At 50.4% G+C, this 13302-nt stretch overlaps 1 protein-coding gene across 1 annotated transcript in view; it reads right to left on the reverse strand.

Annotated features, from left to right (window-relative positions):
* ACAP3 (ArfGAP with coiled-coil, ankyrin repeat and PH domains 3) overlaps positions 1-13302 on the reverse strand; it is a 66727-nt gene that overhangs the window by 6330 nt on the left and 47095 nt on the right. Inside the window, exons 11-19 of the mRNA XM_082295669.1 lie at positions 8788-8900; positions 6695-6746; positions 5675-5775; positions 4900-5011; positions 4602-4810; positions 4151-4220; positions 3940-4034; positions 2628-2842; positions 24-128 (exon numbers count right to left, since the gene is read on the reverse strand). Coding sequence (XP_082151795.1) covers positions 24-128; positions 2628-2842; positions 3940-4034; positions 4151-4220; positions 4602-4810; positions 4900-5011; positions 5675-5775; positions 6695-6746; positions 8788-8900 — 1072 coding nt within the window. The remainder of the gene's footprint in view (positions 1-23; positions 129-2627; positions 2843-3939; positions 4035-4150; positions 4221-4601; positions 4811-4899; positions 5012-5674; positions 5776-6694; positions 6747-8787; positions 8901-13302) is intronic.

The raw sequence follows: 13302 nt of genomic DNA on the forward strand, positions 1-13302 counted from the left end.
CAGGAGCTCTTGGTGGCACTTACTGCGAGGGCCGGAGCCAGCCCCGGTGTCGAAGTAGGAGAAGAGAGAGTCCAGCTCATCCGGGCAGAACAGGGAATCCCGGCGGAATTTCCTCTCCAGGGTGGCTGCTGCTGGACACGGGAAATTTGGAATTACTGGCGAGCAAAGGAGACAATTCCCCAGCTGTGCTTGCACACCCAGCACCACGCTTGTGGTCCCAGCACAAAACATCACTAATTGCTGACCAAACCCATCCCAGAGCAGCCAGAACCTTCCTCAGAACCCAAAACATCACTAATTGCTGACCAAACCCATCCCAGAGCAGCCAGAACCTTCCTCAGAACCCAAAACATCACTAATTGCTGACCAAACCCATCCCAGAGCAGCCAGAACCTTCCTAAGGTCCCAAAATATCACAAATTGCTGACCAAAGTCATCCCAGAGCAGTCAGAACCCTCCTAAGAACCCAAAACATCACTAATTGCTGACCAAACCCATCCCAGAGCAGCCAGAACCTTCCTAAGAACCCAAAATATCACAAATTGCTGGCCAAAGCCATCCCAGAGCAGCCAGAACCTTCCTAAGAACACAAAACATCACAAATTACTGACCAAAGCCATCTCAGAGCACTGGGAGCAGCCAGAACCTTTTCTAGGAAACCAAAACATCACAAATTGCTGACCAAAGCCATCCCAGAGCAGCCAGAACCTTCCTAAGGTCCCAAAATATCACAAATTGCTGACCAAAGTCATCCCAGAGCAGCCAGAACCTTCCTAAGAACCCAAAATATCACAAATTGCTGACCAAAGTCATCTCAGAGCAGCCAGAACCTTCCTAAGGACCCAAAACATCACAAATTGCTGACCAAAGCCATCCCAGAGCAGCCAGAACTTTCCTAAGGTCCCAAAATATCACAAATTGCTGACCAAAGTCATCCCAGAGCAGCCAGAACCTTCCTAAGAACCCAAAATATCACAAATTGCTGGCCAAAGCCATCCCAGAGCAGCCAGAACCTTCCTAAGAACACAAAACATCACAAATTACTGACCAAAGCCATCTCAGAGCACTGGGAGCAGCCAGAACCTTTTCTAGGAAACCAAAACATCACAAATTACTGACCAAACCCATCCCAGAGCAGCCAGAACCTTCCTAAGGACCCAAAACATCACAAATTACTGACCAAAGCCATCCCAGAGCAGCCAGAACCTTCCTAAGAACACAAAACATCACAAATTACTGACCAAAGCCATCTCAGAGCACTGGGAGCAGCCAGAACCTTTTCTAGGAAACCAAAACATCACAAATTACTGACCAAACCCATCCCAGAGCAGCCAGAACCTTCCTAAGGTCCCAAAATATCACAAATTGCTGACCAAAGTCATCCCAGAGCAGTCAGAACCCTCCTAAGAACCCAAAACATCACTAATTGCTGACCAAACCCATCCCAGAGCAGCCAGAACCTTCCTAAGGACCCAAAACATCACAAATTACTGACCAAAGCCATCCCAGAGCAGCCAGAACTTTCCTAAGGTCCCAAAATATCACAAATTGCTGACCAAAGTCATCCCAGAGCAGCCAGAACCTTCCTAAGAACCCAAAATATCACAAATTGCTGACCAAAGCCATCCCAGAGCAGCCAGAACCTTCCTAAGGACCCAAAACATCACAAATTACTGACCAAAGCCATCCCAGAGCAGCCAGAACCTTCCTAAGAACACAAAACATCACAAATTACTGACCAAAGCCATCTCAGAGCACTGGGAGCAGCCAGAACCTTTTCTAGGAAACCAAAACATCACTAATTGCTGACCAAACCCATCCCAGAGCAGCCAGAACTTTCCTAAGGTCCCAAAATATCACAAATTGCTGACCAAAGTCATCCCAGAGCAGCCAGAACCTTCCTAAGGACCCAAAACATCACAAATTGCTGACCAAAGTCATCTCAGAGCAGCCAGAACCTTCCTAAGGACCCAAAACATCACAAATTACTGACCAAAGCCATCCCAGAGCAGCCAGAACCTTCCTAAGAACACAAAACATCACAAATTACTGACCAAAGCCATCTCAGAGCACTGGGAGCAGCCAGAACCTTTTCTAGGAAACCAAAACATCACAAATTGCTGACCAAAGCCATCCCAGAGCAGCCAGAACCTTCCTAAGGTCCCAAAATATCACAAATTACTGACCAAAGTCATCTCAGAGCAGCCAGAACCTTCCTAAGGACCCAAAACTTCACAAATTACTGACCAAAGTCATCCCAGAGCAGCCAGAACCTTCCTAAGGACCCAAAACATCACAAATTGCTGACCAAAGTCATCCCAGAGCAGTCAGAACCTTCCTAAGCACGGCCTCTCTTACAGAGATAAAACCAAAAGGATTTAAAACTTATTAAAAAAACCAGGAATCACCAAAAAATGCCCAAAGCGAGCTTGGAGATCCCAGGGTCACCCTGGTGATCCCCTTTAGCCACAGGAACCCGGAAAACGTTAGGAAATGGCTTTAAAGGCTTTTCAAAGTCCGTTTGTGCAACACCATTTTTGCCCGGAGCTCTGACAGGTCCTGGAAGGGAACGCGGCCACGCCGGGGGCACTGGCAGGGATTCGGGGGCACAAGGAGGGGGTGCCCACCTGAGGACAGCATGGCTGGGGAGGCATTCCCAGTTTCCTGGCGGTACTTCCTGCGGGCTGTGGGGGCTCTGGAGCCGCTGTTGTGCCTCTGGCACTTCTTGACGCACCAGCGCCGCGGCTTCCGCTCGCTCTCGGCCAGCGCCTCGCCGCCCGGCAGCTTCTTCAGGAATTTCTTCTCCACGTATTTCACCTTGATCCAGGCCTCCTTGTCCTGCCTGAGGGAGGGACAGCGCAGAGATGAGCACACACACACCCAGAGGATCTGCCATGAGGGGATGGAGCTGCTGCTCAGGGGCGTTTTGTGCACCTGAGGCCTCCAATTCCTGTTTCTCCAACTTGAAAATGTCTCCTGTTTCAAGGCACAGCTGAGAAGGGCAGGCAGTGGTTGAGAGTGGAATGAAATTCAGCTCCAGGCACCACCACGAGCTTTAGGTGTTTGAGAGGTCTCAGGGCAGGGGTAAATCCTGCAATTCCTGGTTCCCAAGCAGATTCCAATGCCCCACTGACCTCCATCCAGGAGTCCAGCTCAGGTGAGTGAGGCATTTGGAGCCCTCTGAACCTGCTTTTCCGTGGATTTGGGGCCACTGGGTTTGCCCAAAGCAGCCATGAGAGGATGGAGCTGCTGCTCTGGGGCGTTTTGTCCACCTGAGGCCTCAAATTGAGGTTGCTCAAACTTAAAAATGTCTCCTGTTTCAAAGCACAAGCAAAAATTGCAGGGGCTTGAGAACAGAATGAGATGTTCAGCCCCAGGCACCATGAGGTGTTTCAGGTACTTGAGAGGTCTCAGGGCAGGGGTAAATCCTGCAATTCCTGGTTCCCAAGCACACTGAGAGCCCAGCTCAGGTGAGTGGGATGAGCTGGGGGTACCTGAGGCATTTGGAGCCCTCTGAACCTGCTTTTCCATGGATTTGGGGGCACTGGGGTTGCTCTGTGGCTTTCCCCAGGCCCTGTGTGTGCCCCCAGCCTCACCTGGAGCTCCCTGAGCCTGCTTTTCCATGGATTTTGGGCCACAGCTCACCTGGAGCTCCCTGAGCCTGCTTTTCCATGGATTTTAGGCCACAGCTCACCTGGAGCTCCCTGAGCCTGCTTTTCCATGGATTTTGGGCCACAGCTCACCTGGAGCTCCCTGAGCCTGCTTTTCCATGGATTTTGGAGCACAGCTCACCTGGAGCTCCCTGAGCCTGCTTTTCCATGGATTTTGGGCCACAGCTCACCTGGAGCTCCCTGAGCCTGCTTTTCCATGGATTTTAGAGCACAGCTCACCTGGAGCTCCCTGAGCCTGCTTTTCCATGGATTTTAGGCCACAGCTCACCTGGAGCTCCCTGCTGTTGGTTTCTTCAGCCCCAGCTCCTCACACTGCGCCTCGTAAATCTGGTTCATGGTGCTGTTGCCCAGCTCACACATCAGCTGCAAGTCAAATTCAGGGAGGGAATTAAATGAAACCCTCAGGGGAGGGGTTCCCTCTTTCCAGGGAATCCCTCCATTCCCACATTTCTCCCTGGCTGGTAAAGTCCAGCACTCACTTTCAGCAGCTCTGGCTCCCAGGAATCCAGCGTGAGAGACCGGACCTTGGAGCAGTGAACACCCAGGCTCCTGTTGAACCAACAGGAAGGAAATCCCAATTATTCCAATGCCATAAAACCCAGAACTTCTCTTCATCAGCTGCAATTCCAGCTCCACAACATTTCCCGGGATCCTGCAGCCAATCCCTGGCCATTTTTCCATGGGATCCTGCAGTCCATCTGTGCTGTTTTTCCTAGGAACCTTTTAGTCCATCCCTGCCCATTTTTCCCTGGGAGTCTCCAGCCCATCCCTTCCCATTTTCCCTGGGAGTCTCCAGTCCATCCCTGACCATTTCTCCAGGGATCCTGCAGCCCATCCCTGCCCATTTTCCCTGGGAGTCTCCAGCCCATCCCTGCCCATTTTCCCTGGAATCCTGCAGCCTGGCAGCACAGATCCCACAGCCCCTGGCACCTGTGGATCCCGGAGCACTCGATGCACAGCAGGATGCCCAGGTTGATGCTGGCCCAGCGAGGGTCTGGCTGCCCACAGTCACAGCACTGCTCATTCCCAGGAATGCTCTGCACTCTCTGCAGGATGGTTTCCCCTTTCCCGCCGCGCTCCCGGGAATCCGTGGCGGAGTCGATGCTGCTGGTGGAGGGGGAGGCTGTTCTGTCCAGCCTCTGAAGGGAAAAGCAAAAAAATCAGGATATTAACACCTGTAACACACCTGGAGAGGAATAACCCAGGTTTTCCATGGATCCTCCCTCACCTCGATGTAGTAGCTGTCGGGGCTCTCCCGGTAAGCCGAGGCAATGCTGGCTTGGACAGCCTGGATCCAGGCCTGGCGCAGCTTCTCCGAGTCAGCCTGCAGCATGCAGCTCCTGGAAAAGCAGGGATGGGGTGGCAGGAGCCAAAGGCCAGCAGGGATATTTTGGGTGAGGTTGTTCCTCTTCATCCTCAGCAGTAGGGTAAAAATTAACCCTACGAGGTTGGGGTGTTCCCTCTCCGAAGCTTCCAGGCACCAAATTAACCCCACGAGGCTGGACAGCCAGAGGTGTTCCCACTCCAAACCTTCCAATGAAAAATTAATCCTACAAGCTTGGGGTGTTCCCATTCCAAACCCTTCAGGCACTAATTAACCCTACAAGCTTGGGGTGTTCCCATTCCAAACCCTTCAGGCACTAATTAACCCTACAAGCTTGAGGTGTTTCCTCTCCAAAGCTTCCAGGCAAAAAATTAATCCTAAAAGCTTGGATAGCCAGGGGTGTTCCCTCTCCAAATCTCCAGGCAGGTCTGGAAGCTGTTTCTAAAAGCTGGGAATGATATAATTGGGCATTATATATATTAAGTATCAATTATAAACATAAATAATATAAAGGCATATATTATATAAATAATATAATATCTATAATTATCCACTCAGATCCAGCTTAAAGTGATGTCTGAGGAAATTCCCAGGGATTCTGGCGTCTCCCAGCCAAAATTTAACAGCCCAGGGCAGCCTCTGCTCCAATCTCATCTCCCACAGGGAGCCCCAAACTCACTTGGTGGGGGACACGACCTCAAAGCAGAACCTCCTCTCGATGTCCTCGCAGGGTTTGACTGTGCAGAGCCTCAGGTCCTCCACCACCACCGTGAGGACGTCCTGGGGGGGCACAGGGGGGCTTTGAGGGGCTTTGAGGGTGCCCTGGGTGTGGGGCACAATTGGGAAACTGCTGCCCAAGCCCTCGAAATTCCCTCCTGCCCAAAACCTCCAAACTCCTGCCCAAATCCTCCAAAATTCTGCCCAAACCCTCCAAATTCCCTCCTGTCCAAAACCTCCAAACTCACTCCCAAATCCTCCGAACTCCCTCCTTTCCAAACCCTCCAAAATTCTTCCCAAACCCCTCCAACTCCTCCCCAAACCCCTCCAACTCCTGCCCAAACCCCTCCAGTTCCTGCCCAAACCCCCCAAACTCCTGCCCAAACCCCCCAAACTCCTGCCCAAGCCCCTCCAGCTCCTCCCCAAACCCCTCCAGCTCCTGCCCAAACCCCTCCAGCTCCTGCCCAAACCCCTCCAGCTCCTGCTCAAACCCCCCAAACTCCTGCCCAAACCCCCCAAACTCCTGCCCAAACCCCCCAAACTCCTGCCCAAACCCCCCAAACTCCTGCCCAAACCCCTCCAACTCCTGCCCAAACCCCTCCAACTCCTGCCCAAACCCCTCCAACTCCTGCCCAAGTGGAGAGAGCAGAGCCAGCTCCCCCCCAGGTAACTCCAGGGCCATGGGAATGGGTTTTATGGAAATTTGTGTGGGATCACACACACAAAGATCAGATTTGCTGGGGAACCTCCCCAACTCCCTGCACTGAGCAGGAAGATTGAATCTAAATAAATATTTATTTAACAAACACCATTTGCTGCCACTTTTCTGACCCTGGAGCTCACTTGTGGCCTCGCTGTCCCTCTGATCCAAATCCCTGCTCCTGCCACCCCACTGCCAGCAGGAATCCCCAGCCAAGCAGCTGGTTAATGAAGCAGTTGGTTAATTAACCACTTGGTTAATCCCTGGGGCAGCCTCACTGACCTTTAGCTTCTTCTGGTAGACCAGCTGGCTGTTCTGGATGGAAAACCACCTCCTGAGGGGGGACAGATACACGGACAGGCATCAGGACATGAAAAGAGGGGGATTTTCCCATTTATATCTCCATTAAAAATCCTGTCATTCATTTATTCATTTATTTAGCAACCTGATCATCTTCAGGGGAAGCAAAGGAAGCCGTGGCCACCATTCCCACCAGGAAGAAAACGCTGGAATGCCTGAGTGTAAAGAGTCAGAGAGTTGCAGCAGGGTGTTTTTCATGTATGACACACACCGCTGGCAAAAAAAAAAAAAAATCAGGGAAAATGAGGTAAAACAGAATTCTCTGCCTTTTGTCACGGCTGAAATATCAAACAGATAAAAGGCAACAAAAGGATTTGACAGGTCTGGGGGAAAAATGGGGAAATCCAGGTGACTGGAGGCTGCCCCATCCACGTGGGAGCTGCCTTGGGCGAGCTGAGGAGGTTCAGTGTCGCTCTGAGTGCTGTGGCAGCAGCAGGCTGTGCTCAGCTCCTCGTGGGGCCATTCCAAGTCAGGATATTTTGGGATTCTGGGAGGATTTTGCTGCTCCAGGGAGAGGGAGGTGCTGAGCACAGCGAGGAGGTGATGAGTGGGCTCCAGGAGCTGGGAATAGCTGGGAATAGCTGGGAATAGCCGGGAATAGCTGGGTGTGGGTGGGAATAGAGACAGGGACAGAGCTGTGGGGAGGCTGCTGCTTGCATGTGACTGGGATGGGGGAGGATTCCTGGAAGAAAACTGGGATTTAGGGGCAGGGAAAAAATGTGGAGCCCTTGAGGCTGACATTATTCAGAGGTCAGGGAAAGCAGGATGCCTTGGAGGGTGGTGCTCCCTCTGGGATAGGCACCCTTTGGAGCAATCCATAAATTCACAGGGAATTTCTAGGAGAGAGGAACAATTTCAGGCAACTCCTAATGCCAAGACCTTGGCATTAACCTGGCACTTTTTGGGATGACATCCTGCTCCACACGTGGGAGCAGCTATGGATCAAGGCTGGATCAAGGAAAACAGCGAGCAGGAAATCCTGAAAGGTTGATAAAAACTCAGCCCAGATGCCTCCCCACAGCTCTGAACTCCAACAGAGCCCTGGAGCTGCTCCCTCCTTCCAGGGGAGCCTGAGGGACAAGGAATGATGCTGAATTTGCCTGGAATCTCCTCAGCACCAGGGGAGGCTTCAAAGAGAAGGAATTCTTATCCAACCCCTTCAGCAATCTCTAATTCCAAACCTTTTTCCCCATGCAAATAAAAGCAGTTTCTGTGCATACCATACACAGTTCATTGAAGCATTTAGTTAATTAATTAATTTTATTTATTTATTCCAAAGCCTCAGCACAGCCCAGCCTTGCTGTATTTATCCCATGGCCAAGGAAAAGATCCCTGATTATTGTCTCATTCCCTGTACATGAGAGAAGGGAATGTGGGTCAAACCAGCATCGATCCCAGGCATCAGAAATTCCCTGGAAGGGTTGGAATCCTTTGGCACAACCATTCCTGACCCTCTCAGGGGACACCAAACACACAAATATCGAGCAGGGGTGGAACCTGAAACCTCTGCTCCCACTTTTCTACATCTCTGGCAGCTCCAGAGGCTCTCCTGGCTGGAGCAGGAGGCAGAGGAGCCAGGGAGCTCCCAGATGGAATATTTGTAAATTATTAAGGGCAGGGTCAGGGCACTGAAAGCCATTTCTGGGAGCACAGTTGGTATTTGCACTCTCACATCTCCCCATCCCAGAATGGACAGGTTGGATCCCCCTGAAACATTCCCTGTGTTGGGATATTTCTCTAAATTGTTATGAATGCACTTTAAATTCTCTTTATTGTTATAAATCCACAGCTTTCCTGTGAGCTGCATTGGGCCCTCTCTTCCCTGGGAGGATCCTGGTCATTTTTCCATTGTAAAAAGCACTAAAAATGCAGAAACTCTCAAATTTTAACGGCTTTAATTATTCATCTTTTAACTGATTAGCTCAGAATCCCTCCAGGGATCTCCCTAGACAGCAAGTGTGTTCCTGTGCAGAGTCTGAGCCCAAAGAGCAGATGGAATTGGAGTTTTTCCTCACCTGTTCCATGTTTTGAAGGCATTGCTGGCTCTCTTGAAGAGGTACCCTTCCATCACCACCCCGTTGGGGGCATCCACGTTGAACTCCACCTTGGAGTCATCGTAGGAGAAGTCCTGGAAAAAGGAAACAGACTCAGACTCTGGCAGGACAGGGCTGAATTGCTGGGATTGTGGTGGAGATGGTTTAACAAAACATCAAAAAGAGACAAATCTGCCAAAATCCCGAGAGCTGTCAGTCCCTGTGCCTCAGTGAGGTGCAAACATGGATTATCCCCATTCCAGCAAACTTATTTATCCCTGGTTTTGCAGGAAATTGCTGGACATGCTGCATTTCCCTCCCCTGGCAGCTGATAAGGAGAAAAAGCAGGGAGTTTATCAGCAGGAGTGCTGAAAATTCCCAACATTTGGGTCAGGCTGAGGTGGGAAATGAAGCCAGGAGTGCTTTTCACTGGCATGGGGCTGCTGCCACCCCTGTGCCCTGCAAGGAGGCAGGATGACCCCAATCCCAAACCCAGGGAAAAGGAGTGAACTCCAGAGGGGCAGAGCCACCAACCCCATTCCTGAGCTGTCCTCAGATGCCACCTCCCTGTGCTGTGCCACCCGTCAGAGCCCATTTTGCCACCCCAGCCCTCCTGGATTCTGACAGCTGCAGAGCAGGACACGGAGCAGAGGGAAGAGCAGCTGCTCTCCAGCACAGGATCCTCATCCCTGGGCGATTTTCTGCCTCATTCCCAAGAGAAAATAGGTCAGGAAAGCGAAACCACTTCTCCACCCCGGGGCACGCTGTCTCTGCTCGCTGATTCCATCCTCTCTCTCCAGCACAAATATTCCAAGGGTTCCAAGACCCTTTAAAGGCCTTTCCTGCTTGGCATCAGCCCCTGCAGATGCTCTGTTGCCTGGCAACAGGCACTGGGCTCTCATTAGGATGAGTTATTTCTACAAACGTGCCTGGGAGGTGTCGTGACAAGAATAATGCTGATCCAGGAGGAGCAGATCCAACGGGACAGGAGGGAGGAAATCCTTGGAAAGGCAGCAGGATGCTCAGTTAGATCCTGGGAAATGCTGCCAGGCACCCAGTTAAAGGAGTTTCTGCTCAGCCCCAAATTTTCCTGCCATGAGAGGGTGAATCCCTCTCAGCTCTTGCACCTCCACGCTGCAAAGGCCAGAGGGGATTTTATTCTGATTCGTGGATGTTTGATTTTTGTGCGGCTGCTCCGAAGTGACAATTCTGTGCATTTGATGGGAATCTGCAGTGATTTGTATCTGCACTGGTTTGGAAACAATGCAAGCAGCCTAAAAAGCTCAGCAAAAGCTCAACAAGGGTAAAACCCATCTCAAAAATGCCCATTTTTAAGGGCCGTGCTTCACTTTGGGGAGCAGGATAAAGCAGGGGGAGGGTGTAAATCCAACCTCCTGCCTCCTTCAGCTGTCCCCATCCAGCAGAGTGGTGGAGAGGAGGATAAATCCCCAGGAGTGCAGGAGGAACAGATGGGCCACACACGTCACCAGTAAATCCAGTAAAAACCAGTGCAGTCAAGGCAGGTGGGAGTTTAACCTGGCTGAGCCTGAATTTGGAACACCTCTGCCCATGGAATGGCTGGAGCTGGGCAGCTCCAAAAGGAGGTGTTCCCTGCCTTTGGAAGAACTCTGAGCTGCACTTTTGGGACTTTCCACCCCAAAACATACCCCAAAGATGACTCCATGAAGGTCCCCCAGGCCAAATTCTGATTTTATTTCAATGAAGGTACCTCAGGCCAAATTCTGCTCATATTTCTGCTGCTTTAGGTCCTCCAGTGCCACCAAGAGAACTCCTGAGGGGCAGCCAAGGGCAGAGCAGTCCCCAGAGGTGGGAGGTGGATTTGGAAATCAGGGACAAATTAAGGGAGAAGGACCAGTCTGCCCAGTAGCCCGGGGATGTGGAGCCTCAGGGCCTCTTTGTTCCATCCCAGTGCTGGGAGCACCTGGAATCTTTGCTACAAAGCCACAGGGAGTGTTGAGACACAAATGAGGGGAAAGGGGAGAGAAAAATCCAACTTTATCCCTGTGCTCAGGTGAATTTTCCTGTTCTCAGCCAGGCCAAGGCCTAAAGGGAGATGGACAGGAAAGGCTCAGGGAGCTGAAAGGTGAAACCACAGCAAGGGCAACTGGGGAAATTCCAGCTTAAACTGTGGGGTTCCTGTACCCAGCTCCTGCTGCAGCTCAGCCAGGGAATTTTCACGCCACAGCCACTGCAAAGAGGAAAAATCTCCAGAAAAAAAATTACAAGAACGTTTCTTGAGAGCTGATTCCATGGTTTGGACTCTGTCTGAGGAAATCATCCTGCACATGGTGGGGTGTGGGCACACAGATGTGTGAGGATGAACCCTCTGAAGTGCCAAACCTGCTTTTAATGTGTCCCTGGATCCATTTTATTCGTTGAAAAATTTGGATCCTGGCAATTCTTGGGAATAACAAAAGGGTCCTGGCTGGCACAGCAGCAGCTCTGCCTCCTCTCCCAAGGGATGGATGTAGTGGAAAACCTTCTCCCTCTTTCTCCTTTCCCTTCTAATATTTATCCCTAAAATATAGCAATATTTTAATGCAGGATTTTAAGATTTTAATGCAGGATTTTAATAAAGAAACCTTTTCCTGAACTCTCCCCACACACTTTGGACACAGAGTTCAGACTGATTTATTCACTCTGCCTTTAGCCCCTCGTTGTCTCTGCAACAGAACAAATTCCTGACACAGAAAAGATTTCCTGGGATTGGGATCTGAGTGGATTTGGTTCCAACAGCACCAGCAGTGCCAGGTGGGATCACACCCTGCTCCAACAAACCTGACATCTTCCCAAATGAGACACCAGATCTCTGCTTCCCTTCCTCTCCCTGACTCCCAGGAAATCACTGGGATCCTGTCCCTGCTGCTGTCACCCCGAATTCCCACCCTGGGAGCTGAGATCCCTCCGGGAATGACCTCACCATGGTTTCCATGGGAGCAACAATGAAGGGACACATTCCCAGGGCCACATCCAGAGGGATGGGGGGGAAAAAAGGACATTAATGTGGATGCTTTCCAAGCAGCAAATGGGAATTAAAAACCCAGCACGGGCACAGATGGGCTCAGGAAGGAATTAAAAGGAAAAGAGATTTTTAAAAAGGAGAAAATCCTATTTGAAGGTGGCCTCGTGGCCCACCCAGGAAATTCCCTGTCCAGTTCCATGCTGGGAGCAGGGATTGCTTCCAGCCCAGACCCAGATAAACTCCTCCAACTGCCCCTCTGGAATGAGCATTTTGTGCAAAAATCTTTCTTGTGCAAAGAAAACGAGTGATTAAATCAAAACCCCTCCAGTGAACAGATTTCATGTGGAGAGAGAAGCTGCCTGGAATCTTTGGGAGAGGGAATTTTCTAAGCAAGGAGCTTTCCATACCCTCTGGAGCAGGGAGGTCTCACTTAGAGGTTCATTCCTATCCCAAAAATCACAACCCCTGGCTGAAAACAGATCAAACCTCTCTCTAAAATACCAACAACTCCTTAAAAGCCTTTAAAATAAATACAATCTCTGTGCCAGGAGTGATTCTCCCTGAAATTCCCTGAAAACCCACGGCGTTATTCTCTCAGTTACCCATTCCAGGTGGAAATAACGCTGAATAAAACCGAATTTTCTCTGCAATGATTTGATTTTTTCCAGATAGAAAACCTCCCCAAGCCTCAGCAAGCATGGGCAGGGAATCATTTCAGTCCAGCTGCGTTTAGATATTCCAAGAAAAAATATTTCTTCCCACCAAACCTCCACATTATTTTATTCTTTTATCACTTTGTTTTCAATCAATGCCCTTTAGGAGCAGCAACAACACAGGGAAAGCTTTCCCTCTTGGAAGACAAAGGCTTTTATCCCAAAGAATCCTCTTTAAGTGATCGATAACGCTCAGTATTGAGCAATGACATCATTTCCACCCTCACTGCATTATTTACACAGCACGGAAAAGAACTTCTCCGGGAGGCAAATCAGGAATTGTGCCCAGTTTGGCTGTTTGATTCCAAACAAAATAATTCCAAAGGAATATTCCCCTTCCCTAAAGCTGCACACACCCCCCTCACACACACAAACAAACACCATTCACACGTTCTCTCCTGGTGCCTAAATTCCCTTTTTTTTTTTCTCCCTCTGGCTCTTTTCCTGGTGCATAAATTCCAAGCTTTTCTCTCTCTGGCTCTGTAAACTCCATGGACAATCCCAGCCCCAGCTGGAATTTGGGAATTTGCACCGGCAGCTCTCACTCCTCCCGGCCAAATCCCACTCACAAACCCTTTTGTTTCCCGGTATTCCCGATGCCAGAGGCTCTCCCTGCCAGCAGCTGATGCTCAGGGAGCTGTTCCCTGCCCCAGAGCTTTCCCAAATTTAGGGATAAACCCAGTGACAAAGCCGAGCTTGGCTTTGGGGTCACACCAGCAAAGCCCCACAGCCACCATCTTCATTCCCACATTAAAAAGAAGCCCTGAACTTCTTCCCCTGCAGGATTTTCCTTACCAGGAG

This window comes from Coloeus monedula (assembly GCF_965178545.1).
Source record: "Coloeus monedula genome assembly, chromosome: 22".
NCBI lineage: Eukaryota > Metazoa > Chordata > Aves > Passeriformes > Corvidae > Coloeus > Coloeus monedula.